At 37.0% G+C, this 28,000-nt stretch overlaps 1 protein-coding gene across 1 annotated transcript; it reads left to right on the top strand.

Annotated features, from left to right (window-relative positions):
• On the top strand, window positions 1-28,000 carry LOC105554138 (protein PRRC2C-like). Its single transcript, XM_012000445.1, has 15 exons — window positions 1-185; window positions 356-607; window positions 2,003-2,095; window positions 5,083-5,184; window positions 8,784-8,985; window positions 11,890-12,093; window positions 13,789-13,901; window positions 14,266-14,402; window positions 18,421-18,652; window positions 18,885-18,992; window positions 21,384-21,602; window positions 22,024-22,127; window positions 22,758-22,884; window positions 23,771-24,007; window positions 26,050-28,000. Exons 2-15 carry the CDS (start codon window positions 545-547, stop codon window positions 26,305-26,307), a joined length of 2,199 nt encoding a protein of 732 aa, XP_011855835.1. The 5' UTR covers window positions 1-185; window positions 356-544; the 3' UTR covers window positions 26,308-28,000.

Here is a 28,000-nt window from a genome sequence, read left to right as displayed (position 1 = left end):
CGAAGAATGGTCAAGAAAGTGGACTTGAAATTGGAGCTGATACAATTCAGTTTGGTGCTCCAGCTTCAAATGGAAATGAAAATGAAGTTGTTCCTGTGCTTTCGGAAAAATCTGCTGACAAGATACCTGAACCTAAAGAACAGCGGCAGAAGCAGCCACGGGCAGGACCTATCAAAGCCCAGAAGGTAAATATACTTTATAATCCAGATAAAATTTTATGAAGGCCAATAACATGAAGAGCAAATAATAGTTTTAAAATTGAACTTAGTTTTAATGAATATCTTTGATCATGATGCAATGATGAAAGATATTCATTTATCATAAACATAGTTTTGTCATAAACATTTGACTTTAGCTTCCAGATTTGAGTCCAGTAGAAAACAAAGAACATAAACCTGGTCCCATTGGAAAGGAACGTTCATTAAAAAATAGAAAAGTAAAAGATGCCCAACAGGTGGAGCCAGAAGGACAAGAGAAACCAAGCCCAGCTACAGTCAGAAGCACAGATCCTGTCACGACAAAGGAAACTAAAGCAGTCTCAGAAATGTCTGCTGAAATAGGAACAATGATCTCGGTATCATCTGCAGAATATGGTACTAATGCAAAGGTAAGCCACATGTAGGGATTTCCAGTTCAGTAGATGCAAACCATGTCTAAAATGAATGAGAAGAACAGCAACAGTCTGCTTTTTTTTTTTCCTGCTGAGGCATATAACTCTAGAGGTTATTTCTACAAAGAAGATTTTATTTCCTAGTATGCATATGTAATCTAGAGAAATTCTTTATAGCAAATTATATTTCTTTTTGAGGAAACTTACTCTAAATTCTGGACTATTTGAGTAGTTTAAAGTGAAAAACATCTACACAAAATCGGAATACTTTGAAAGATGGCTCTGTATCACTTTTAATATAAATAGAATTACTGTGGAACTTTATCTTGCCCACTGGTGACATTCTAAAGTCAGGAACTTAGTAACTCCAGTATAGTCAGTTTTCTTTCATAGTTGGAACAGATAACTGTTTCTTTGGTTGAGCACTAGAGGCTGTTAACTCACATTTAGGAGCCACATTGAATGAAACATGTATCTAAAAATACTCATTAAGACAAGATATGTTGATTAACTATGGGAACTGACACTTGTGGGAATAGCAAACCTATCTGCCATTTTATGTTGACTCTGGGACATAAACTCACTGAGAAAAAAGTTACATGCAATTTTTTATATTATCTGAATATTATTCTCTTTTTAATTGCCATACAACTGAAATCATATAAATAATAGCTTATGTGGTCCTACTCTGCTATATTTCAAAATGAGATTTGTGACAGGAAACAAGGCATATACCCTAAAACCTAAGTAATTGCAACAACTAAGATCTTAGTGATTGATAGTGAGCTATAGAATGAACATGGGAAACACATAAAAGGTTATTTTAATAACCCACAGAAATAAATATTTGGTACTATTGACAGAGTCTCCTGGTACTAAATGTACAAGAATGCAGCAGTAGTTGAAATGCTGTCATTTTGATGGTGAGTCTGTGTCGTATTATTCCATTGTTAGTTAATTAATTGAATGAGTTGAGTCTGCTGTCTTCTCCTGCTTTCTTCCAGAACAACTTTACAACGATTAGGCTATCATTAGAAAGTGAGCAATTTGGCCAGGTGTGGTGGCTCATGCTAGTAATCTCTGCACTTTGGTGGACTGAGGCAGGCAGATCACTTGAGACCAGGAGTTCGAGACCAGCCTGGCCAACATGGCAAAACCCCATCTGTACTAAAAATACAAAAATTAAGTAGGCATGGTGGCTCATTCCTGTAATCCCAGCTACTTCAGTGACTGAGGCACGAGAATCACTTGAGCCTGGAAGGCAGAAGTTGCAGTGAGCTGAGATCATGCCACTGCACTCCAGCCCGCATGATAGCGAGACTCAAAAAAAAAAAAAAGTGAGCAATTAATTCAGTTTAAAATGTGTTTTCTTTTTCTATTACTACTTCGCAGGAGTCTGTAACAGACTATACTACACCCTCTTCTTCTCTGCCTAACACTGTGGCTACTAATAACACAAAGATGGAGGATACTTTGGTTAATAATGTAAGTAATCAGTTTGAGATGTGGCAAGTTTGGATTGGAACCTGGCTATTACTATCTAGTACATTATTTCATGTTTTATTTACTGTAGCGATCAATATTTAGCTCAGGGAAAGAGTTGGTAGTAAATCTGTTTTTAGGAGTGCTGTAATATAATTAGTAAAAGTAATCAAAGCTGAGGTTTTTTATTTTTCCTCTGAAAGCCATCTGCTTTCCATTTAAGATGAAGGTTTGGGGTGTGCGGGCTTGGTTTCATATAAATACTAATCTTATTAACCTGGTATTGGTAAGAAGTTGTTTTAGCTCTTACATTTTACAAATTCAACATGAATGGTTGGTGATTTTGTTTTCTTATATAAAACCTTTTTATAATTAAGTGAAACTTAACTTATTTGAGATGACTAAAATTAGAATTAAAAGACAACTATAGAATTCCCAAAGAATCAAGTATGTCTTTAAAAAAGAAAAAATACCAATGTGTTAACAGCATTCCTTTTGTGTAGATTGAGCTATAATGTGTTGTATACATAAGTACACCAAACACTCTGAGATGCTCTAATATAAGGTGATGTTAAGTCATGTTGTAACTTAGGACCTAGTTTTCTAGAGCAACCATGTTACTAATATAGTTCAAGGTTGTGTTTAAGTGTCTGTACAGTTCATCATTTTGCTTAGTTCACTTACTGACAGATGAAAAATTGTTAGCCCAGAAACATTAGGTAGCTTGCCATAGTTGTACAGTGTCATTTATTTAGAAGAACATTTTAAAAGTTATTTGCATGGTCCTTATTTTGGAGAGCGGATGTGATGGAAATTTGGTTAGTGCTCTCTGTTTTAAATATAACCTTCTATAATAAGCAAAGGGTATCAGACTAAAATGTTGATCATCCTTTTTAAAAAAAATCTTTTACAGATAACTATTTAAAGGTCTGTCACAAAGAGCTTTAACTATCATTTTGAGTACAAAAATCTTTATTATCTTCTTTCTTTTTTTCTATGCTTTCTATTCTTCCCTCTAGCATCAAGTATATGGAATTTTAGAAAGGTGAGCTGCATTAGGGGTCACTTGATCCAATTTTTGTAGTTCAGCTGAAGGACTGTACTAAATATGTAGCTGAGAAAAGGATTAGAAAGGAGTGAGTCACACATTTTTTCCTGGTGTTGAGAGCTCTCTAGGAGCTGATTAATGTGATTTGTTCAACTTTCCTCCCCACCCCACCCACCCCCCACTTTTTAAAATGAGAGTGGTTTAAATATATATGTGTGTATATATATTTTTTCTTTTTTTAACTCCTTATACCTCCTGTGAAAAATAATGGAAGACTTGGGAAGGAAGAAAAGACTTCCTTTCAGTTTAAGTGCTGTGATGTCACTGTCTAGATTATGAAATATTCAATCAGTAAAATCTCAATAAAGTTTGATTATACTTTGTGTCTTTTCTCATTTTTAAAAATACGTAGAATATTTCTACGATATTGGTTTTTAAAGTATATGATGCTTTTTGCCAGACTACCCTCTGAAAATGATTTATAAAATATGAATAAGGAAGAAAAAATTATTATTCTCAGAACCCTTAAAATTCACTGAAAATATCCAGATGAGCATTTTGATGGTTTCTGTGTGATCTATAAGGCTAATCAATTGAGTGACTTCTATACTGATAACTAGTGGAGGCAAGAGACCTAGTCTCATATATAGGTGAACAGTCTGCATGCAATTGTTAGCAGTGTAGCCAGTGTATATTTGAACACAGAAAGATCAGTTTGGGTCAGGGAGCATTATAAATGGTCATCAGTTTCAAAGGATTTCACAGTGTTGCTTACTTGTGCCAAGTGTGTTGGTGATTCTGAACTCAATGTCGAGTTAAAAACAAATGTCCTACATGGGAAAAAATTTAGGACCTCTTGAGATGTCCTTTTTTCTTTCACTTATCTGTTTGGGGGTTCCATTTTGTACATAGAACTTTTGTCTTTTTAAATTATACTTGAAAATGGCTTATTTCTCTTATTGGGGCTTAATACACTTTTTTTATGGTCTTAACTGATACATGTTGGTTAGTAGTATTAATAGTATAGTCATCTTGTATCTTGAATGTCTTGAAGATTAAATGCAGGTGGCATTTTGGATTATCATAGCACAGCTGCTTTCAACATGTATGAAAGAATCTCCATTAGGTAGTCCATAGTATCACAAAGTAATTATCTTAATACTCTCAAGCATCCCAGTTATTTTTACTGAACAACTGAATGAACCATCCAAAACGTAATACATAATAAAGTCCCAAGATCCAGAGATAAAGGCAGTGAGTTTCTAATATCTTAGAGTTTCTAACAATATTTGCCATAATTTTATTACTATAGCAGAACAGTTTTATTATAATTAGGTGATGCTAATAGTCCATACTTTCTTCCCAAGATTACTTTTGTTCCTGAATCTTGTTATAAAAAAGTTTACCGTATTGCAGGAAAGAGATTAATGTTTTATATTTTTGCTGTCATGTTAAATACTTTTGGTTGGAGCCAGTAGATGCCCTATATATGGTGAAGGTTTTATTCCTTAGAGCTTTGCTATGCAGCCTGTAGACCAGCAACATCAGCATCACCTGGCAACTTGTTTGAAACCCAGCATTTCAGGCCTTAGCATAGACCGATTGAATCAAAATCTGCATTTTATCAGCATCCTCAGGTGATTTATGTACATATTAAAATATGAGAAGCACTGCCTTCTGAGTATACACCTTATATCTGGTGCAGACTCTCTGCCAATTTACGTATGAAAAGACAGATAATAATTTCCCTTCAGAAGTTTTATCTGAGATATCCTTAATTACCAACTACTATAAACACAATGTGACTCTTAAATAATCACATATTTCTGTTAGCTCTGATGAAAATTAAACACTACCCTTAGAACACCTTAGCATTGTCTTTAATGGGGCTGTCATAGTAGACACATAGTTAGATTGTGATATGTGTTGCCTACCTTTTCAGGTGCCCCTGCCCAACACCCTTCCCCTCCCTAAGAGGGAGACTATACAACAGAGCTCCAGCCTAACTTCAGTTCCTCCCACTACTTTCAGCCTCACCTTCAAGGTATGTACAACATTCATCTCTAAGAGTCCTTAATTGTTGCATGCAAGGGTACATAAGTTAACAATATTCGTGTGGTATTTTTACTAGATTTATGTGGTAAGCAACAATACTAAGCTGAGGAATTAGAGTGATGTCAAATTATACCTTAAAGTTTTATTAGCTTCGGATACCACTAAGTGGTGATGTGATATCCTCATATTTAAAATGAGACCTATTATGCTTGTGAATTTTTTCTTAAAAATATAGGAGAGTATTTTTCCATGTTTAAGTTCCTCCCAGATATCTTAATAATTTTTGGATATATGGGTTTGTATACAAAAAATGCAATCTTATAATTTCATGTTTTTATGATTGTGACCAAAATATTAAGTACTGATAATAGTAAGAATGTTGTTTGTCTTCGCTGTAAGTTTTGTGTGAATTGAATGAACATTGTATGATTATTTTATGGGAAGATAATTAACACGTATGCTTTATAAATGACATCAGAAGATTTTCAGTTGATGTTTTTTGGATAATTAATAAGAAGGGAAAAGAGATTCAGCACTTTTTGATGTCAAAATGTTTTGGCTTTTTTTTAATCTATTGTAATTTTGAGCTATGTTAATGATTTTTTTACAGTTGTGTTGTTTGAGAGTGTTTTAAATCAGTTTATCTTTGGAGTAGTCCGTCGTTTAAAAAAGTGCAAACATGGAATTAAAGGAGGTTTTTTTTAATTAAAAAAAAATTTTTTTAATAGAGATGGGGTTTTGCCATATTGCCCAGGTTGGTCTTGAACTCTGGGCTCCAGCGATCCACCTGCCTCAGCCTCCCAAAGTATTGGAATTACAGGTGTGAACCACCACACCTGGCCAAGGGAAGATTTTTTTAAGTCTATTTAATAATCTCATTGGTGTTCTTTGTTCATAATCCAGGCAAGTCCTTAATCTCTAATATGGTAGGGCTTCCTGATGTTGCACTGGTTGACAATCTCTTTGATGGTCTTCAGTTGGGATCACAGGAACTTTGTTATTTTACAGTGTGGCCAGTATTCATTTTGGACTCATACTACTTTTGTCCCCTTATCTTCTCCCCTCTCTGCCCAACTTCTTTGTAAGAGGCTTAGCAAAAATGTAAGTTTGAGGTCGTAAAATTTTATAAGGCAACAGCTTCTGCTTTGTGCCATCCCTGTCTTTGCCCAGTCTTTACTGTTTACTGCCAATTCCTGTTCAGCCTTTTCTGTTGTCTTTTGGCTTGAATGATTGTCTCAATCTGCGTTCCTTATTTAGTCTTACTTATATGGTTTTTGTCATTACACTAGCAAGGTAATAATCTAATTTCACATAAGCAAATATAGTGTCATCTTTAATTATTTTTAAGCCAGTATTTATTTCGTTAGAATACCTATTCAACTTTGCCTTTCACTTATGCTTTTAACATTCCAAGAAGAAATATATACACTGAGAATTAAATTTAAATCAAATTGCATTAGCTTAAAACCTCTGATTTCTTTATTTTTTACTTCCTCTGCCATGTCCTTTTTATTGTAGTAATATATAAAGCATAGAAAAGTTATATTACATAATAAATTCTTACTTATTATCAGTGGGTTCATGGAAACTGCAACTGTAAGCAAAACAGTGTACAGTGGATCCATAGAATAGCATCATTTGGTTCAGTGCCACTTGTTCTAAAGTTTATGAGAAAAAATATTGATTATACATTGTTGTGCTTAAAGTCACAGTTTCCAAGAACCTATTGACAATGTTAAGTTTTTATGGACATCATTGACAGAATATGAAAAAATGAGTATAGTTAACTAATTGTACTTTTAGTTTCACTGAATTTCCAAAAATAAAAACTTTAAATTATCTTTCTGCTTAAGGAATGGAATCAAGTCAAACTGTGGCCTGTATACATACATGTGGCCTATATGTTATGTAAGTTTGATTAGCTATAACTTAATTTATATGTTCTTAGTAAAACAAAATTGGCATGAAAGACATTGTACTCTGTCAACTTGCCCTAAACCACAAAATCTCAGATGGTCCAGGTAAATTACCTTATAGCTTACTTCCTAAATTCCCCCAAGGCTTTTATTTTAAAATAAAACACATTTGAAATCAACCAGGTGATTTTGAGGAAAAGAAAAGATTTTAGATTTTTCTCAAATATAAAAGTGTTCTATATTTTAAATATCCAATGATAAGTCTTAAGAAAAGATTAAATTACGAATAGTGTGTTTTTAAAGGAAGGCAGGGTAAATTATGTACTATTTCTCAAAAACTTTTTTTTTTTTTTTTTTTTTTTTTTTGGTGGGAGATGGAGCCTCATTCTGTCACCCGGGCTAGAGTGCAGTGGCACCATCTCAGCTCACTGCAAACTCCGCCTCCTGGGTTCACACAATTCCCCTGCCTCAGCCTCCTGAGTAGCTGGGATTATAAGCGCACACCACCACGCCCAGCTAATTTTTTTTGTATTTTTAGTAGAGACGTGGTTTCATTATGTTGGCCAGATTGGTCTCAAACTCCTGACCTCATGATCTACCCACCTCGGCCTCTCTAAGTGCTGGGATTACAGGCGTGAACCACCATGCCCAGCCTCTATTTCTCAAAATTCTTATAACCAAAATAAAATTTTAGAAACTGATACTTTAAGGACCCACAAAGTGGTATTAAATATGTAACTTGAAAAAGTTCCTCTCACGTAAGTCATTGCAGCTGAATCTTACAGATTATGTTGGATATATACTGCATCTGAAATCTTAATATTGAAAAAATTTATAAAATATCTCAATTTTATGTTCATTAGTGTTTTAGTTATAATATTATAAATATTGGGTTAAATTAAATGTTTTCAAAATAAATATATAATCTCTGTATTTACTTTTTTAAATGTGGCTACTAGAAAATTTAAAATTACATATTTGATCTGCACTTACATATGTATCTGTTGAAAACTACTAAATAGTGCTGCTCTAGATTGAAATAAGGCCATTTTCTGCCCTTTAAGAAACTAGGAGAAGAAAAGACACCTGAAACCAGGGGTCATAAATGCAAATGGTTACATCTGGTAGATGAAATGCTTGAGATCTAGATGTGAAACAAAAGCATTTCTACTGCACCCAAGCCTAAAACCTATCTTGTTATCTTGCCTTTTAAAACACTGTGAGCATGAAGCAGCCAACCAAAAGATGCCTGCCATTTGCCATTTAAGAAGCATTGGAGTAAAAAGAAACAATGGAGAGAATGGATATTTACTGGGAAGGGCCTTTCATTATTCACTGGTAGGGATAGGGGCTCATGTTTAAATGATACAGGAGCTGTGACTTTAAAGTATACTGACTTGTTTTCTAAAACCATCAACAAGTTCTCTGTAGAAATATAACTAAGCCCCACTCTCACACTCCCAATTTGAGTAATGGAGCAAAGATAAAGAGGCAAATGGAAAGTCTGAAATCCCTAGGGTCTTAGGGTCTTAGATTTTCTTTAAATATCTTTGTGTGTGCGTGGTTTTTGAAAGATTATATGTGGCACTTAAATACTGATACATGTATATAAGTACGTATTTTGTGTATTAACATCATTTTTTTACTATAAGAAATGTCCATTTTATTGCAGATGGAGTCTGCACGCAAGGCATGGGAGAATTCTCCAAATGTAAGGGAAAAGGGGTCTCCAGTAACTTCCACAGCACCTCCAATTGCAACTGGAGTCAGCAGTAGTGCCAGTGGACCAAGCACTGCCAATTATAATTCGTTCTCAAGTGCATCCATGCCCCAGATTCCTGTTGCCTCAGTCACTCCTACAACATCACTATCAGGTAGAACTTTTTTGTACTCTTTCTTTAAATATCTTACATTATTTAACAATTTTTATGGTCTTTTCTTGTTTACCCAGCCCTCCCAAAAAAGTAGTATTCAGTATTCCCACCTCAGCCTCTCAGAGTGCTGGGATTACAGGCATGAGCCACAATGCCTGGCCAGTAATTGCTTTTTTTTTTTTTTTGAGACGGAGTCTTGCTCTGTCGCCCAGGCTGGAGTGCAGTGGCGCAATCTTGGCTCACTGCAAGCTCCACCGCCCGGGTTCATGCCATTCTCCTGCCTCAGCCTCCCGTGTAGCTGGGACTACAGGCGCCCACCACCGCACCCGGCTAATTTTTTGTATTTTTAGTAGAGACAGGGTTTCACCGTGTTAGCCAGGATGGTCTCGATCTCCTGACCTCGTGATCCGCCCGTCTCGGCTTCCCAAAGTGGTGGGATTACAGGCGTGAGCCACAACGCCTGGCCAGTAATTGCTTTTTAAAGTGTCATTTTCCTCTAAATTTTTCTAGGAAGTTCACCTTTTGATTGTCATTTTTTATGTATATAAACTAACTAGATCAGCTCAAAAATAACAGAGAATCACACCTTTTTTAAATGTTTCACAATCTGTGTCTAATTTGAAGGTGCTATTGGCCTAAACCTGTTGGGGTAACATATTTTCTGGTAAAGAGTTAGGGATGGAGAATTTTCAGCCTCTGCTATTTGAGTGATGTAATCCATTGGTTTTGGCTTTAGTTTGGGTTGGTTTTTGTTTTATTTTGTTTTTTAGGAGAGTCCGTTGGTGCCCAAAGTTAGAAGGTGCTTTTCTTGTTCTTTTTCCTTAGGTTTTCTTAAATTTTCACTATTGCATAATCTTTTCACTGAACTTCATTATTTGGAGGCCTTACAGTTCAAGAAACACGGGTGTTTCCAAAATGCTTGACTCTAGAAAATACACCCTTTTCCTTTTACCATATGTAGAACCAAGATTCTTCTGTTGAAAAAATAAAATTTAATTTCAAGTATTAATTTCTCAGTATTATCTGCTTCCAAAGCAGTAGGAAGCTCCTTTCCAGTGATATAAATTAATTTGACTCGTTCTCATTCAATATTGCTTTTCAGTATTCCAACCCACCGTGCTGTTTTTAGTTACCAAAAAGCTGGTCTTAGGGTTATACAAGTTATTTTGATATTGTCTGTAATCAGAAGTATGTATTAACACAAACTCCCGTGATTCTACGCTGCATTAAAATTTTAAATGAAACTGTGTTCCACCTATATCTCTTTTCACTTTAAAACCCTTCCTGGCCGGGTTCGGTGGCTCAAGCCTGTAATCCCAGCACTTTGGGAGGCCGAGACGGGCGGATCACAAGGTCAGGAGATCGAGACCATCCTGGCTAACACGGCGAAACCCCGTCTCTACTAAAAACACAAAAAATTAGCCGGGCGAGGTGGCGTCGCCTGTGGTCCCAGCTACTCAGGAGGCTGAGGCAGGAGAATGGCGGGAACCCGGGAGGCGGAGCTTGCAGTGAGCTGAGATCTGGCCACTGCACTCCAGCCTGGACGACAGAGCGAGACTCCGTCTCAAAAAAAAAAAAAAAAAAAAAAAAAAAACAACCCTTCCTAGCATTCCTCCACCACTCATGTGCCAAGGCATCTTCTCTTACGCTTACTAGACTAGCTTGAGCCCCAGTCTACTTGGAGATGGAGGGGTTAGTGAAGGTGGTGTAAAGGAAACAGGAGAGTGTGGTAGGAAGGTCTGGAAATAATGGTTCCTAGTTCTTTCTTTGGAACCCAACTAACTTGTTTCCCCAGGTCTAGATTTCCTACACTATGCTTGACTAGGATAATTTTTTAAACAAGGCCCTTGTTACCTAGTCATCCTACTGGTAGATAATTACTAGAAGGATAGAAGCACTTGAATTTTGGTCCACTCTCAGGTAGAACATCATCTGAAGATAATGATAACTATACATTACTTTTTAATCAAATACCAGTATTGACATTTTGGGCCAGTAATACAGTCATAATAGCTCATTAATCAATAAAACTAATGGACCCTAACACCTGAGTTTTATAATTCTATTTACTTATTAAGTAGTTTATTTCATTTGTTTTAAAGATATTACTATCTACCAGGTGGTTTTGTTTTGTTTTTGTTTGTTTTTTTGGTTGCTTTTGGAGTTGTGTTTTTTGTTTTAAGAGATGATGTCTTGCTCTGTCACTCAGGCTGGAGTGTGGTGACGTCATCACTGTTCACTGCAGCCTCAAACTCCTGGGCTCAAGCAGTCCTTCCATCTCAGCCTCCCGAGTAGCTGGGACTACAGGCACCACCATGCCCAGCTAATTTTTTGATTTTGTGTGAGACAGGATCTTACAGTGTTCCCCAGGCTGGTCTTATACTCCTGCCCTCAACATGGGCCAGTTTTTACAGGAGAGAGAAATCCAGCCTTAAGTATATGTGGCATTTTAGGACCAGTTGAGATCTCTCAAGGCCCATGTATAGTCGTAATTATTTCTAAGGGATAGCACTTTTCCCTTTTGTGTCCTTGTATCTATGGTAATAAGTGAATGAAGCTCTTGATTATGTATGCTATTCTTCTTTGTGATGATTAAAAAACAAGTCGTTTCTGGCCAAACTATAACAGTTATATAGGCTCTCGGCCTCATTTTATGAATTTTGTGTTTTGTTTCTTGTTTTAATTTTCTATTGTTTACTGTTCCATATTTTCTAGTCATATTTGCATTTGGTGATAATTACTCTTTTGTTTTGTAAGCTACCTCATCTACTTTTGGCCTGAAGCAGTATATAAGTACGTGATGGGTAGAAACATTAATTTTGCAGTTTCTGGTTAGTACTGTGAGCAATAGCAACACTTTTAAATTTGTTCTGTTTTCCCCTTTATTTGCTTCCCCAAATATAGGAGCTGGTACATACACTACCTCTTCTTTGAGCACAAAATCTACAACCACATCAGACCCTCCAAATATTTGTAAAGTGAAACCTCAGCAGTTGCAGACAAGCAGCCTGCCTTCTGCAAGTCATTTTTCACAGTTAAGCTGTATGCCTTCCCTTATTGCCCAGCAACAACAGAGTCCGCAAGTTTATGTGTCTCAGTCTGCAGCAGGTAATGTTTTTAGGCTTGAATGTAAGGAATTTAGAAATTGAAGACTAAAATGCCTATTTTTGTCTCTTCTTAACCTTTCAGCTAAGCATAAGGCTCTTAAAGTACATTGCTGTAAATATTTAAATTCGCGTAATTCTTTTTTTTTTTTTTGAGATGATGTCTGGCTCTGTTGCCCAAGCTGGATTGCAGTGGCACAGTCTTGACTCACTGCCACCACCATCTCCCAGGCTCAAGTGATCCTCTCACCTCAGCCTCTCAAGTAGCTGGGACCACAGGAGCACACCACCATGCCCAGCTAATTTTTTTGTTTGTTTGTTTGTTTTACATTTTTGGTCTAGACAGCGTTTTTTTACCATGTTGCCCAGGCTGGCCTCGAACTCCTGAGCTCAAGTGATCCTCCTTCCTCAGCCTCCCAAAGTGCTGGAATTATAGGCGTGAGCCACCTCTCCCAGCCTAAATTGACGTAATTCTTTTTAAAAGTGTCTTGGAAGCTATAAGTGTACATACGTACTGTAGTAACAGTTTCTTAGCTAGGAATCTCATATAGATACACTTAACCTATCAGAGGAGTTAAGTGAGGGTATTCATTGCAGTATTATTTCTAATAATGACAAGTTAAAAACAATATATAGGCTGGACGTGGTGGCTCATACCTATAATCCCAGCACTTCAAGAGGCCAAGGCAGAAGGATTGCTTGACCCTAGAAGTTCAGGACCAACCTGAGCAACATAGTGAGACCCCACGTCTACAAAAAAATTTTAAACATTAGCTGGATGTGGTGGCACATGCCTGTAGTTGCCGCTATTTGGGAGGCTGAGGTGAGAGAATCATTTGAGCCAGGTGATAATCATGCCACCGCATTCCAGCCTGGCAGAGTGAGACCCTGTCTCGTCATTGTAATATGTGGAGTTCCGCAGAACATACTACTGTATAAAAACAGCAAGTCAACCAGGCACCATGGCTCATGCCTGTAATCCCAGCACTTTGGGAGGCTGAGGCGGGCAGATCACTTGAGGCCAGCAGTTCAAGAGCCACTTGGCCAACATGGTGAAACCACATCTCTACTAAAAATACAAAAATCAGTTGGGCGTGGTGGCACACACCCAGCTGCTCAAGTGGCTGAGGCACAAGAATCACTTGAACCCAGGAGGTGGAGGTTGCAGTGAGCTGGGATCAATCGTGCCACTGCACTTCAGCCTGGGTGACAGAGCGAGACTGTTAAAAAAAAAAAAAAAAAACAGCAAGTCACAAAGTAGTATGTACATACATAGAAATGTGTTTAGAATTTTATACCAAACTTTTAAAATTAAATGTCAATCCTCTAAATATTTTGCTAGATTCTAGTAGGTAGGTTTAAAATTGGAGTAGAATTGCCAGTTCAATGGGTAGATTCGTTTTCAATTTTAGTAGATTATGTGAAATTTTACCACTGACAAAATCTGAGTATCTATACCCCATTGGCAGTATATAAATTTTTTCTCATGCCTTCACAAGTACTAGTTACCTGTCTACTAGAAGTTTTCCATCTTTTCACGTTTGCCTCTTGTCACGTTTTTAGTTTTTCCATGGCTGTATTAATTTTCAGAGGGTGCACTTAATTTGGAATCTGCTACAAAACTTGGTTTTTATATACTGTTGGGAAAATTCTGAAATTAGGACACTTATTACTGCTTGTTTTTCCTGACGGTCTACAGCTCAAATCCCAGCCTTCTATATGGACACAAGTCATTTATTTAATACCCAACATGCGCGATTGGCTCCACCATCCTTGGCTCAACAACAGGGTTTCCAACCAGGTCTCTCTCAGGTAATATCAAAGACTTCTTCCATCCTATGTTTGTTCCTTCGCATTTCTGTGGTTATAATAGTTACCTTGGAACATAAATAATAGACTCTGAAATTACAAGCGACGCTTGATTACCTTGATATTCTATAAGCAAAATTTTAAAATTTCCCCAAATTTACCAGAGCTTAATATTAACAATGTAGAATAAGTAGTGGGTTGAAAGGGAAATTTAGATGTTTACATTCAGTTTTGTTTTAAAATGGAACTGATATATAGTATTCATCTTACTCTTTTCATGTCTCAAATTTTTATATTCCATTGTTAATGATTTATTTGTATGATGTTGATATATAATATGTTTACATACTTTTTCAATGCATTGCAGCCAACTTCAGTTCAGCAGATTCCAATCCCTATTTATGCACCACTGCAAGGGCAGCATCAAGCCCAACTGAGTTTGGGGGCTGGACCTGCTGTTTCCCAGGCTCAGGAATTGTTCAGCTCTTCACTTCAACCATATAGGTAAATGCTTTAAAAGTTACTTTTGTAGTGATGTTGAAAACATTGTAACTACTGATCCTCCTTGCCGTAATCCATAACTGTTCCTTCCCAAAAAGACCTAGGATGACTCTGCTATAAGCCACATTGGCTAGTTGAGCATGTTGATTATATGTCATGAACCTCAGCCTCTGGTAATTTCAACCATACCTTATTAAAGAAAGTCAGCCTTCAAAACCTTTTGAAGTAGTGAACAACAGCAACCCCAAAATTGTTAGAAATTATAGAAAATAGCTGCTTAAAGAACCTAAAAGTCTGTGTGCCTTCTGGCTACCAACAGCTATATATATCTGAATCTCCTCTACGTACGAGCTGAGGCATGGCAGTTAACTACATTATGTTAGGGGGTATAGGACAGGGTGGAATATAACAGAACAGAGAGGGGTAGAATATCAAAGCATGGAAGTAATGGTGACAAATATGCTATGTAGTGAAGAAAGCATTTTTTCCAAAAATTCACTCAGATGCACTGTAAGTTACCTTTGCAATTAGGGAAATAATGAAAACTGATTTTTTTTGAACTTTCCTTATATATGATAGCTATTCAGCCTTTCACATACATTAACTAAATTTAGTCTTCACACAGCCACCTGTGTGAAGGTAAGTCCTCCTCATTTAACATGTGGATGTTAGGACTTGAAGAGGGTGAGGGTTTTTTGTTTTGTTTTGTTTTGTTTTAACCTAAGGTTATATATAAAGTGGCAGAGCCTGGATTCAACCCTCAGTGTCTCTGGTTTCCAATTTAATGAGGGAAGAAGAGTGAGAGTAAGAGTCAGATAGTAGGAGCAGTGCCTCATGGCATAGCTGTCATCCATCCTCTTAATGGTGGCCTTAAATCATCAGAAAGAAAAATAAGTTACATTCAGGACACTTGGTTTAGGAAGTCTGTGCACTTGTTTTTAGGAATTTGTTTTCAGAAGTGAGTTCAGATAGAATTTCCATACTTTACAGATTAAACTTGTCATCAGTTAATACAGTATGTTTTATATTACCATAATGATACTCCTAGAGAAGCCAGGTTCAGCTAATGAAACTTTCTTAACAGAGAGCTGAGTCATTAGTAAACCTCATAAATGTGGCTTTTATTTTTACCTTTTAATTAAAGATACTTTAGTAAAATTTAATACACCTGTGTCGTTACGTATATAGCTGTTGTAGGTCTTCCCTCCTCATCTTACTCTCAGGTAGTTTCGTTATTTTCTCCCATTAGAAGTAAAACTATTTGCCCCAACTAGAAGCTAAAGGAAGTCTTGTATTTGGGATTATCTTGGAATTTATATTAAAAATAAAATTTGAAAATTTCTGACACAGGAATAGCAGCTAGATTTAACCTCACAAGCCAGTCTCCTTTTAATTGTATTGGCTGCTTGAAACACTGTTGAAAAGTTTACAACCACTTTTCAGTACTGTGAAAAAGAGTACAGTGATTAATTAGTAATATCTTCCACAGGCCATGGGAGGTGGAGTAGCAATGTACTGTATTTGTAATCCCCATTTCACTAATTGTCTTAGAAGACAGACTTTTTAAGACCAGACCTGGTCAATAGAAATATAATATAAGACACATATGTAATTGTGGCAAGTGGCTACCACATTGGAAAGTACAGGTTTAGATTTTGAAAGCAGTTATTTTATCCCTAAACATTCCTTGCTTGTTACTTAACCTAATCAGCATAGTATTTATTAGGGAGTCTCTGAATTGGCTTCTACAAAGACAGGACAGTTTATAACAGTATATTCATATTTTCTTACCTTGTGTTTGAAACATAAATTATAAGTAGATACTGTAAAGATTGCTATGATCCTAGACTAGCATTCTTTCTTAGTGGATTTTGTTCCTGCCACATAGGTCAGTTTTAATAAAACAACAAAGCATAATGTTCTTTAACCCACTACTTTTGATTTAGTTGCTTATTCTTTATCTCTGCATCTTAAAAGTGTAGACTGGAGGCATCCACCTCAGAGATGATAGGGAAGTCTGGAGTTAGATTCTGGCATTATGGTTTTGTTTTGAGGGGTGTGTTTTGGCTTGGTTTGATTTTGGTTTGTGTTCTTGTTTGTTTGCTTGCTTGATCTTTGTGGGTAATTCTGACGTGAACTATTACTGTGCTTTATTCCATAAAGATCTTGAGGCTAGGCCATTTATATTAAAAATATATGTGGGGAAGTAATGAAATACAAATAAGAAAAGTTGGGGCTATTGGTGCTATAAATTAGAAAGTTGCCAAAGAGAAAAAGATATTTTGTTCTCAACATTGTGTTGAACACAAAAAGAGAATTATTCTCACTATTCGAAAGGAGAGAGCAATCCACTTCTCAGGGAGAACAGGCCGTTTCACAGGACTTTTACATATGAAGCTTCCTTGTATACAGGGCTTTAAATCTTGAAATAAGTTGCTTTAGACACAGTCTATATTCTCTGCCTCTTTTCTTGATTTCTGAGCTAATTAGAGTGCAGCCAAGTGTCAGTGATGGGGAAACATTCTGAAGTATGCATCCTTTTTCAAACATCATAGAGTGTACTTACAGGAACCTAGGTGGTATAGCCTGCAGCTCCACACCTAGGCTATTATAGAGTACAGCCTATTGTGTCTAATTAGGCTATAAATGCATGCAGCATTTTACTGTACTTAGTATTTTGTAGGCAGTTGTAACACAGTGGTAAATATTTGTGTCTAAACATAGAAATCTAAACAATCTAAACAGAAAAAGTACAATAAAAAGATAGCATACAAGATTAAAAATGGTACTTACCATGTATAGCACACTTACCATGAATGGGGCTTGCAAGACTGAAAGTTGGTCTAGGTAAGTCAGTGAGTGAGTGGCGAGTGATACTACTGTACACTACTGTGGAGTCTATAAACACTGTACGCTGTGGGTACACTATATTTGTAAGAACAAATTTTTCTTTAATAAATCAACCTCAACTTACTGTAATTTTTTGACTCTTGTAATAACATTTAGCTTACAACACAAACACGTTGTACATCAGCACAAAAATATTTTCTTTTTGTTGTTGTTTTTTTGTTTGTTTTTTGAGACAAGGTCTGTGTCACCCAGGCTGGAGTGCAGTGACACATACAGCTCACTACGTCGAACTCCTGAGCTCACGCCATTGTCCAACCTCAGTTTCCCAAGTAGCTAGGACTACAGGCACTTGCTACCGTGCCCACCTAATTTTTTATTTTTTTGTAGAGATGAGATCTTGTTCTCTTGCCCAGGCTGGTCTAAACTCCTGGCCTCAAGCAATCCTTTCACCTCAGCCTCCTAAAGTGCTGAGATTGTGAGCATGAACCACAAAGTCTGGCCTTTTGTTAACGTTTTTCTGTTTTTTGAATTTTTTTTTTTTTAACTTTTTTAAACTTTTTTGTTAAAAACTAAGATGCAAACACACATTAGGCTAGGCCCACACAGGGCTAGGATCATCAATATACTCTCATCTACCTCACCTCCACATCCTGTCCCACTGGGAAGTCTTCAGGGGCAGAAACACACACGGAGCTGTCATGTCCTATGTTAACAATGGTTTCTTCTGGAATACCTGCTAAAGGATCTACCTGAGGCTGTTTTATAGTTTTTTGTTTTAAGTAGAAAGAGTACACTCTAAAGTAACAAAATGTATAGTAAATGCATAAACTAGTAACATAATTCTTTTTATCAGTATCAGATATTATGTACTGTATATAACTATGTACTGCACTGTTATATGACTGTAGTAGGTTTGTTTATATTTAATACTAGCACCAGCAAAAACACTTGAGTCATATGTTCTGTGATGTTAGAACAGCTATGATGTCACTAGGTGATAGGAATTTTTCAGCTTCCTTATAATCTTATGGGACCATCAATATATATGTGTTCTATTGATTGAAATGTCATGTAGCACATGACTGTATTGGGTCATTTGGGATTTGCATTGTTAAGATTTTCAGATTCCAGATGAGATTCTAACAATATTTTCTCTTTAATCCTTATGTAGATCTCAGCCAGCTTTTATGCAAAGCAGTTTATCCCAGCCATCTGTGGTCCTTTCTGGGACTGCTATTCACAACTTTCCAACTGTCCAACACCAAGAACTTGCCAAGGCACAATCTGGTCTTGCCTTTCAGCAAACATCAAATACCCAGCCTATTCCCATATTGTATGAACATCAACTGGGGCAGGCATCAGGACTAGGAGGTTCCCAGCTGATTGACACACATCTTCTCCAGGTAAGTCAGGGGACTAGAACAGTGCACACTCATTGTATTCCTATGTCACAGATCATTTTAAGGAAACATTTTTAAAAGAAAACATGTTAAAAGATGCAATGAAAAAAACAAAGTCCTTTCATTTTATCTAATACTAAAAATTGCTAGACATTGCTTTGAAGTCATAATCTCCGTCTCTGAATTTGAAATTTTTTTCAGTTTTACTCATGTTTTCTTACAAAATTTTTTCTAGGCTAGAGCAAATCTTACCCAGGCTTCAAATCTTTATTCTGGACAAGTACAACAGCCTGGTCAGACAAATTTTTATAACACTGCCCAGTCACCAAGTGCTCTCCAGCAGGTAAACTATGGCATGGTAAATTTCCTCAATTTTCTTTATTATTATTTTTATTGCTTTTGTGATTGTTTGGAAATTTAAATTGAACCATGAAGGAAAGATGGAGGAGTGGTCATTAAACTGTTCACTGAGATGTCATAAAGAATTCCATTGGGTCCACATAGAAGGGATTTCAGGTTCATGAGACCCCTCTTCTCACCACCATCACCCCCTACTTCAGTCATTCCTGTATTTTTACATCTTCTAGGTTTTTTGTTGGTTTGGGGGGTTTTATTTTTTTTCTGTCACCCACGTCAGAGTGGATGTGATCATGGCTCATTGCAGCCCACCTCCCAGGCTCAAGCAATCCTGTCACCTCAGCCTCCTGTGCAGCTGGGACTACAGGCTCATGCCATCATGCCTGGCTAATTTTTCTTCGTATTTTTTGTAGAGACAAGGTTTTGCCATGTTGCCCTAGGCTGATCTTGAACTCCTGGGCTCAAGCAATCCACCTGCCTCGGCCTTCCAAAGCGTTGGGATTACAGGCTTGAGCCACCACATCTGGCTGCTAGGTTTCCGTGTAATTATTTATTCTATTTTAGCAAAGGATTCCATGAATATAAAACTTTGAAAACCATTGTCCAGAATATAGTTACATGTAAGTGTGATTTAGGTGGCTTACCCATTAGTGCTAGGGAGAAGCCTCCCAAAGACCCATCTGACAGGTTAGCATACATACAACAGTGTGGCAGAGTGTGATCGAGTATAAATGGCAAATACTTTCTTAAGTGTATGAATGCAATAATAATTTTCAGTGATAAGTGTATGGTGCGTTTAAAACTATCTCCTCTAATAATTTCATTAGCTTATTCTTTAAAAGTGGTGGAGGGCTGGTGGGGGAACAAGTCATTAGTCATTTTCTTATAACTGTTTTTGTTTGCTATTTTAGGTAGTGATAATTCGGGAATATCTTATTGACATTCAGATTAAATACAGTGTTTATATGAAAACAGAGATTCTTGTTCTTCTCATAGCTCATTTTGACCAGCCTTGAAAACATTATGTAAAATATCTGTTTGGAAACTTGTGAATACTACTTATATTGTGTCCCCATGTACTTTGTGATTATTTGACATGTCCTGTGGATAAATTCAAAGATAGTTCTAATTCTTTCACTTTCTATTTTCTTCACTACAAGTAGCATTAACTAAACTACGTTGTACCTTTAATAGAAGAATGGAGATGTGGTTGAGAGTTGAGTGTCTCTTACCTAAATGCTTGGGACCAGGAGTGTCTCGGATTTTTTTTTTTTTTTTTTTTTAATGTTTGCGTATACATAATGAGGTGTCTTGGGATGTGGGGCCTGTCTAAACCTGAAATTCCTGTTTCATATATACCTTATACATATAACCTGAAGGTAATTTTAAGCAACATTTTAAATAACTTTATGCATGAAACAAAGTTCTGACCGCACTTCGACTGATCTGTCACATGAGGTAGGGTGTTGAATTCTTTTTTTTTTTTTTTTTTTTTGAGACTGAATCTCCCTTACCCAGGCTGGAGTGCAGTGGTACGATCTCAGCTCACTGCAGCCTCCATCTCCTGGGTTCAAATGATTCTCATGCCTCAGCCTCCCGAGTAGCTGGGATTACAGGCGCCCACCACCATGCCTGGCTAATTTTTGTATTTATTTATTTATTTTTGTAGAAACAGGGTTTCCCCATGTTGACCAGGCTGGTCTCAAACCCCTGACCTCAAGTGATCCACCCACCTTGGCCTCCCAAAGTGCTGGGATTACAGGCGTGAGCCACCGTGCCTGGACTTGGTGTCAGATTCTCTACTTGTGGTGTCATATCAGCCTCTCAGAAAGCTTTGGAGCATTTTGGATTTTGATTTTCAGATTAGAGATACTCAACTTGTAGTCACTAAGCAAAAGAAATATGTGAAATATATTAGTAGATGGATGTGTTATATTTATTTATTTTATTTTATTTTTTATATTTTGAGACGGAGTCTTGCTCTGTCGCCAGTCTGGAGTGCAGTGGTGCGATCTCGGCTCACTGCAACCTCTGCCTCCTGGGTTCAAGCAATTCTCATGCCTCAGCCTCCCAAGTAGCTGGGACTACAGGTACATGCCACCACAACCAGCTAATTTTTGTATGTTTTTTTTTTTTTTTTTAAGTAGAGATGTTGTTTTACCATGTTGGCCAGGATGGTCTCGATCTCTTGACCTCGTGATCTGCCCCCCTTGGCCTTCCGAAGTGCTGGGATTACAGGCATGAGCCACCATACCCAGCCGATGTGTTCTATTTTAAATCTTACTCAAAAGTATTTGAAGAGTTGTGTATAGTTGTATGAGTATGTCTGCAGTAAACAGAAACAAATTGCTTCAGTTTCTCTTTACTTATTTTCTAGGTTACAGTACCTTTACCAGCATCCCAGCTTTCCTTGCCTAATTTTGGATCTACAGGGCAACCTCTAATTGCTTTGCCTCAGACTCTTCAGCCCCCATTACAGCATACCACTCCCCAAGCACAGGCTCAGAGTCTGAGCCGTCCTGCACAAGTAAGCCAGCCTTTCAGAGGATTAATTCCTGCTGGAACACAGCATAGCATGATTGCAACCACAGGAAAAGTAAGTAAAGAGACATTTGCACAGGTTGTTTGAGAATTTAAGGTAGTGTGTTCAGATCTATACATTTGTGTTATCTAAAAAACTAAAATGTGTCGGTTCTTACCACCCTGCAAAACAAATCTCAAACCCCAGTGTATTTACATTTTATCTGTTTACTTTTAATGTGTTTGGCCCCATCTAGTTTTTACCTAATAACAAAGAATTCACAAATTTGTTGGAAGAATTGGATTTATAGTGTCTTTGGGCTTATTTTATTACAAGTCTCTTTGGTCTGATAATTCCATAATACTTGACTATAGGAGTTTTGTACTAAGGTTTTTTGCCCTTTCCTAGATTACGTCTTCACATATAGGACATGTAAACACAGCACTTAGCTTATGGAATTAAAGAAATGTTAAGTTTATTTTATGCTTTTCCTCAGATGTCTGAAATGGAACTAAAAGCCTTTGGAAGTGGCATTGATATAAAACCAGGCACACCTCCAATCGCTGGTAGAAGCACCACACCAACATCTAGTCCCTTCCGGTAAAATGGGCATTTAAATTTGCTTATGAAATTCCAATTTGGTCACTATTTGTTAAATACTTATCAGTCCTGTGTGACATAATCCCTTTTCCAAGCAGAAAAGGAATTATTAAGACATTCTTTTTGATAGTTTTGTCTAAAATGTTAAGCTTTTAAATTATTTGAAATGTGTTTATTGTACTATATTTTAAGTAAATTCTTTTGTTACAGAGCAGATCTTTTTTTCTTTTTTTTTTTTTTTGAGACAGAGCCTCACTCTGTTACCCAGGCTAGAGTGCAGTGGCATGATTATAACTCACTGCAATGTCAAACACCTGGGCTCAAGCAGTCCTCCTGCCTCAGCCTCCTGAGTAGCTGGGACTACATACACGTGCCACCAAACCTGGCTAATTTTTTAAAAAATATTGTCCAAGCGGGTTTCAAACCAGCCAATCTTAACTGGTAACTGGTATCCTTTCTTACCTCTGCTCCTCCAATGTCTCTCTTCTACCAGAATGTTTTGGTAACTCATCACAGTAATTTTTACCAACTACCAAGTATGATGAAAATACTAAGAACAGTGTTTGCAAAAATCTAACAGCATTATTTACTTGGTATTACTATACTGACTAGTAACGGCTTCTTCCCAAGGGCTACTTCTACAAGTCCGAACAGCCAGTCCAGCAAAATGAACAGCATTGTCTACCAGAAGCAGTTCCAGTCAGCCCCTGCCACTGTGAGAATGACACAACCATTTCCTACACAGTTTGCACCCCAGGTGGGCAGATATAATTAAGAAATGAGTATTATTGACTTAAAAATAGTTGCTAATCTGGATAAATTGTGATCTTGCCTTATGTTAGCCAGTTAAGTACAGTTTTTAATAAAAAATAGTTTCTGAATTTAACAATAAATTTATTTTATAAAGATAGTCTGCGATTTATAGCCAGACATAGTAATTGTTTAGTTCTAAAGCAGACAAGAGAAATAGTTTTAAGATTCCCCACACAGCTCTGATAATTTGAGTCCTTTTCCTTTTAACTTTTTTTAAGGAGTTGACTTTTCAGCGAAGGGTCCCAGTGCTTGAAGTTTTCTAGGTTTAAAGTTGGTTTTTGTTTTTGTTTTTAAGATATTTATGTGCAATTGAGATAAAATTTCCAAGAAGGTGTTTTAATATATGTATAAAAATATTGGCTTCTCTTCCCCTTGCTGATCATATAAAAGGACTAACTAAGAACTCTCACAAACTAGAACTGGTTCCTGAGAAATTAACATTTGTTGAATTAGTATTGATTTTATTTATCTTCAGATTACATTTGTTACAGGTGTGTGCCTTTTCTGTAACTGTACCTTTTAAAAAGATAGCCTAATTAAAAGTCTTTATCCCCCCCTTCAGAATTTACAACTGAGATGCTAGGACCAACTGAAGTGCCATAGCATGCTTTGCCTAATTTTTCTGTTAAACTCTCCAAGCATGGCCTGTTTATTCTTTGTCCTTGTTAATGAAGTGGCACAATCCATACACTTCCTTTCACTGGTAGGATGGGCACAGATTTACTCTGGGATAAGCCAACCTGGTCTAGTTGGCAGTTTTTTTTTTCTTTTTTTTTTTTTTTTTTTTTTTTTAACAGTTCAATGTTGTATGTTTTGTTTTTTTCACTCAGATTCTCTCTCAGCCTAACCTGGTCCCTCCATTGGTAAGAGCCCCACATACTAACACCTTCCCAGCGCCTGTTCAGAGGCCACCAATGGCACTGGCCAGTCAGATGCCTCCTCCGCTGACCACAGGCCTCATGAGCCATGCTCGTTTGCCACATGTAGCCAGGGGTCCTTGTGGATCACTATCTGGAGTCAGAGGTAATCAGGCCCAGGCTGCGTTGAAGGCTGAACAAGACATGAAGGTTAGTACAGTGTTAACAGCCAACAGATCAAGAATCTGTCTCTGAACCATGTCTTAAAATGCCTCTGGACCCATAACTGTATATCCAGGCATTCATTGTCTTAGTAGACTTAACCAAGCTAACTACTTTTATTCATTTCCCCCTTTTTTTTTCTTTTTTTTGCCCCATTCCCATTCCTTTCATCTTTTTTTTCTTTTTGTTTCTTTTTCTTTTTTTTTGCAACTGTAGTCAGGAAACGCATTAATGTCTTAAACTGTGGCCAAATGAATTGTTATCAGATAAATATTTGAGGGAGATCTGAGTTTAGATGCAAAATTTTTTCTGGAATAGCGAAGAAGTAATATGAATTATTATAGACTTCCCCATTTTTTTTTTTTTTTTTTTTTTTTAATTTTCTTCCCCCCTTTCCCCTGACTCTCCTCCTCCCAGCAGCTTAAAATATAAATCATGGTTATATGAAAACTCTGGAATGGGTAAGATGTGTTACCTATCTTGGTATTTTTTCCATTATGAGTCATCGAAGTACAGTTTTCTTCTCAAACTGTTTTCATAGCCTTTTTGGCCCGCCACATGAGGTGGCTGTATTCCACAGTGGATTGTGCAGTTGTAGATGAAGAACTCAGAAAAGCACTTTGGGATCCTTCATGATGAAAGGCACTGATAAACATGGGGTTTGCTAATGCAGAAAGAGTGCCTTTAGGAGTCTGTGTGGGGACAGTTTTGTAGCATAAACCTTACATGTCTGCCAGTACAGCCAGTTGAATCCATTTATTTCTATATTTACTTTAGGCTTGACTTTCAGGGATCTTAGTAATTTTGCCTGTTTTGTCACTATATATGTCATGAGATCAGACTAGAAGAAAGAAAAGCTTACCGCTTTCAAACAGGGAAATGTGCATAGTAATGCTTTACTCTGAATTAGAAACATGTTTATGATAATCCTATTCGAAAATTTGATTGATGGATTGATTGATTAAAGTTTCTGGGGGTGACATCCCTAGTGTTTCTGATCCTGAGTAATCCCTAAAGACTACCCAGCAGCAAAACTTTTATTAAATAATTATCTACTTTTATTAAGGCTGTATGCCTAGGATTTCCATCTGTTTGTTATAATTAGAAATACCAGTGTGAGTAAAAATCTTCGGAAGTTATTTGGCCTTGGATTCCAGTTCTGCTTCTGGCTCCTTGGCTCTTGATTTTCACATATTCCCATGTTGGAAATAACATTAGAGCTTTATAATCGTAATGGGGTGGGAAAGGGTACAAGCTTCTTGAAAATTGCTTCAGATCTTTGGATAGTACAGGTTACCTGTAGAACATGAAGCATTTTTTTTTTTATGTGCAAGAAGGATGGAAAGTTAAGTTTTAATTGTGAATGTTACAGTGGTAAAATTTACAGATTGACGTAAGTATATTTTTGGGGGCACATAGTCAAAACTAAGAAATTATTTACCAGCTCAGAATGTGGTAGGAGCTATCAGAACTTAGTGATCAAGTGAAGTCGTAGTTACTAATTTCTGATGCTCTTCCCCTGCAGAAGAGAGCTGTGGGAAGAGGACTCAGCCACAAGACATTTGGTCCTAGGTGTTGGTAATGCCACAATATAAGTGCTTCCTTTTCATTTTATTGTAGACCACATATTGATAACTAGAAGTTTTAAGTGTTACATGTATGTTTTCAGATTTGCAAACAGGTTCCCTAAATAAAATGTAATATCAATAAGCTTATTGTTCCAGAGAAGATACAAATCAGCAGCAATTTATATTTTATTATTTTATGAGAGGGCAAACCTTGAAAAGGTGGTGGGAGGTGGTCCTGTGGTTTCCTTTTTTTTTTTTTTTTTTTAATCACATGGAATATTTCAAAAATAGGAAGAAATCTATGCATTAAAAGCTCAAAGATCAATGAGGTACCTTTTGGCTTTGGCCAAACCAGTGTGGGGAAAACTGATTTGTGATTGGTAAAAGAATTTGAACCAAGATTGATTTGACAGGCTTTGGTAATGCTGCAGTATTTTCAGTTATTCTTTCTTATTTTTTAAGGCAAAGCAGAGAGCAGAGGTTCTTCAGTCCACGCAACGGTTCTTCTCTGAACAGCAACAGAGCAAACAGATAGGAGGCAAAGCCCAGAAAGTGGACAGTGATTCAAGTAAACCTCCTGAAACACTGACCGACCCTCCTGGTGTCTGTCAGGAAAAAGTAGAAGAAAAGCCACCCCCTGCACCCTCCATAGCCACCAAACCTGTTAGAACTGGACCAATCAAACCTCAGGCGATCAAAACCGAAGAAACAAAATCTTAAAGGCTATGGTTTATTGCAGGGGATTGGGGGTGGGGGGAGGGAAAACATGGAGGATTAAGTCAGATAATGCCAGCAGCCAAAGGGGCAAAATGGTCTGTGACATTATCCTGTTCAGAGCTTGGAGATACACAAGGGACATAGGAGCAATTTACACTGACACATAGCTGCTGTACCAGTAAAAATGAGGCTTTGCAAGCTTGTACCTACTATATAACATGCGCTCGGTTGATGGCCACACATCTTCAGTCAGAATTTATATATAAATATATGCACCCATTTTTTTGAGTGCATATAATTTAGACCTAAAAATCCTTATGATTAGATGAAACACCAAAAATATAAGGAAAATAACACAGCAGAGGAATAGCCCAGCCTGAACAGTGTGATGATGGTCCCAGCTAATACATCAGATGCGGTTTTTTTGCTCCCTTATGTTCTTTGGATATGGTTATGGCATTTGTAGGCTTGGAGGTGAAGAACTGAAGATAACTGGTGCTGGATAGAGGAGCCTTATTTTTTGTTATGGCAGCTTGCTATTTTTATAACATGGTGATTGAGTCGAACACAATCAAAGTACAGTAGTAACTGATCTCCCCTTCTTCCTGGATGAATGAGCAGATGATTAAATACTGATATCAGCATCCTTGAACCATATCACAGTGAGCAGTGTTTGGCTACTGCTTCTGTTTGAAATGATGCTGTTTTGGTTGTGGTCCGAAGCTTTGAAGCGCTACTTAGCATCTCCTTTCTTCCATGGAGCTGTCACCATTCAAACATGACAGATTTGGTAAAATGCTAGTTAGGTTGAGTCTTCCTTGCCCCACTCAGTCATCTTTGTATGAATCCCATGGTTCTGGGTTTTTTTTTCTTTTTTCCTTTTTTCTTTTTTTTTTTTTTTTTAAACCAGTTTTTAGCTGGTGTTTATGAAGAACAGTGAGTACCTAGAACTGTGCCACTAATTAAAGGAAATCCTAAGAAGGTGCATTTCTTTACAGAGCTGTGTCATGCCATCTTTTGGGCCCTCTGCTGGAAAAGTAGAATCAAGTCTCAAATAATGCCTTTTTAATTGTATCCTCTAGTATTATAGATATAGGACAGTACTGTATCATACCTCTGTGAATGTAAAATATCTTGTACCTGCTTTATGATACGTAGTAGTGACCGTGCTTTATCAGAGCTGTTTTTAATGATGTTATTCTAGAATGTTTTATTTCCAGATGATGATTCAGAAGCTAATTTTAAAAAATGGTGCCAGGTACCACAACAGTAACAGAACTTTGCAATTTTCTGGGGTTTTGTTTTTTACCTTCCCCCCCCCCACCTTTTTTTTAAATGGAGTGTGCTGGATGTCTCTATAATTTTATTCAGATGACTGCAGAACCTGGAAAAGCTGTTGCTGCTATTGATGCATAACATACTGCTATTGGTCTTTTTATATAAATATATATATATATACATATATATATATAATTTGAATTTTTGGAAACTTTAGCTGTGCTGTCAACTTTGGAAAAAGTATCCCAGTTTACTGTGTTGAGTTGGCATTGTACAGAAATTAACAGCCATATTGGTCTAGAAACGTTAAACTTAATTTTTTCCATTTGTACAGGGGTGACGCACTGTATTAAATATGTAAGGTCTTATCTACATGGGTTTGATTACAGAAACTAATAAAGTATTCTCTAAATAATGA

The sequence above is a fragment of the Mandrillus leucophaeus genome, unplaced genomic scaffold (genome assembly GCF_000951045.1).
Source record: "Mandrillus leucophaeus isolate KB7577 unplaced genomic scaffold, Mleu.le_1.0 Scaffold629, whole genome shotgun sequence".
In the NCBI taxonomy this organism is placed as follows: domain Eukaryota; kingdom Metazoa; phylum Chordata; class Mammalia; order Primates; family Cercopithecidae; genus Mandrillus; species Mandrillus leucophaeus.
The sequence above is the reverse complement of the archived record's forward strand: the minus strand, read 5'-3'. Positions and strand labels throughout refer to the sequence as shown.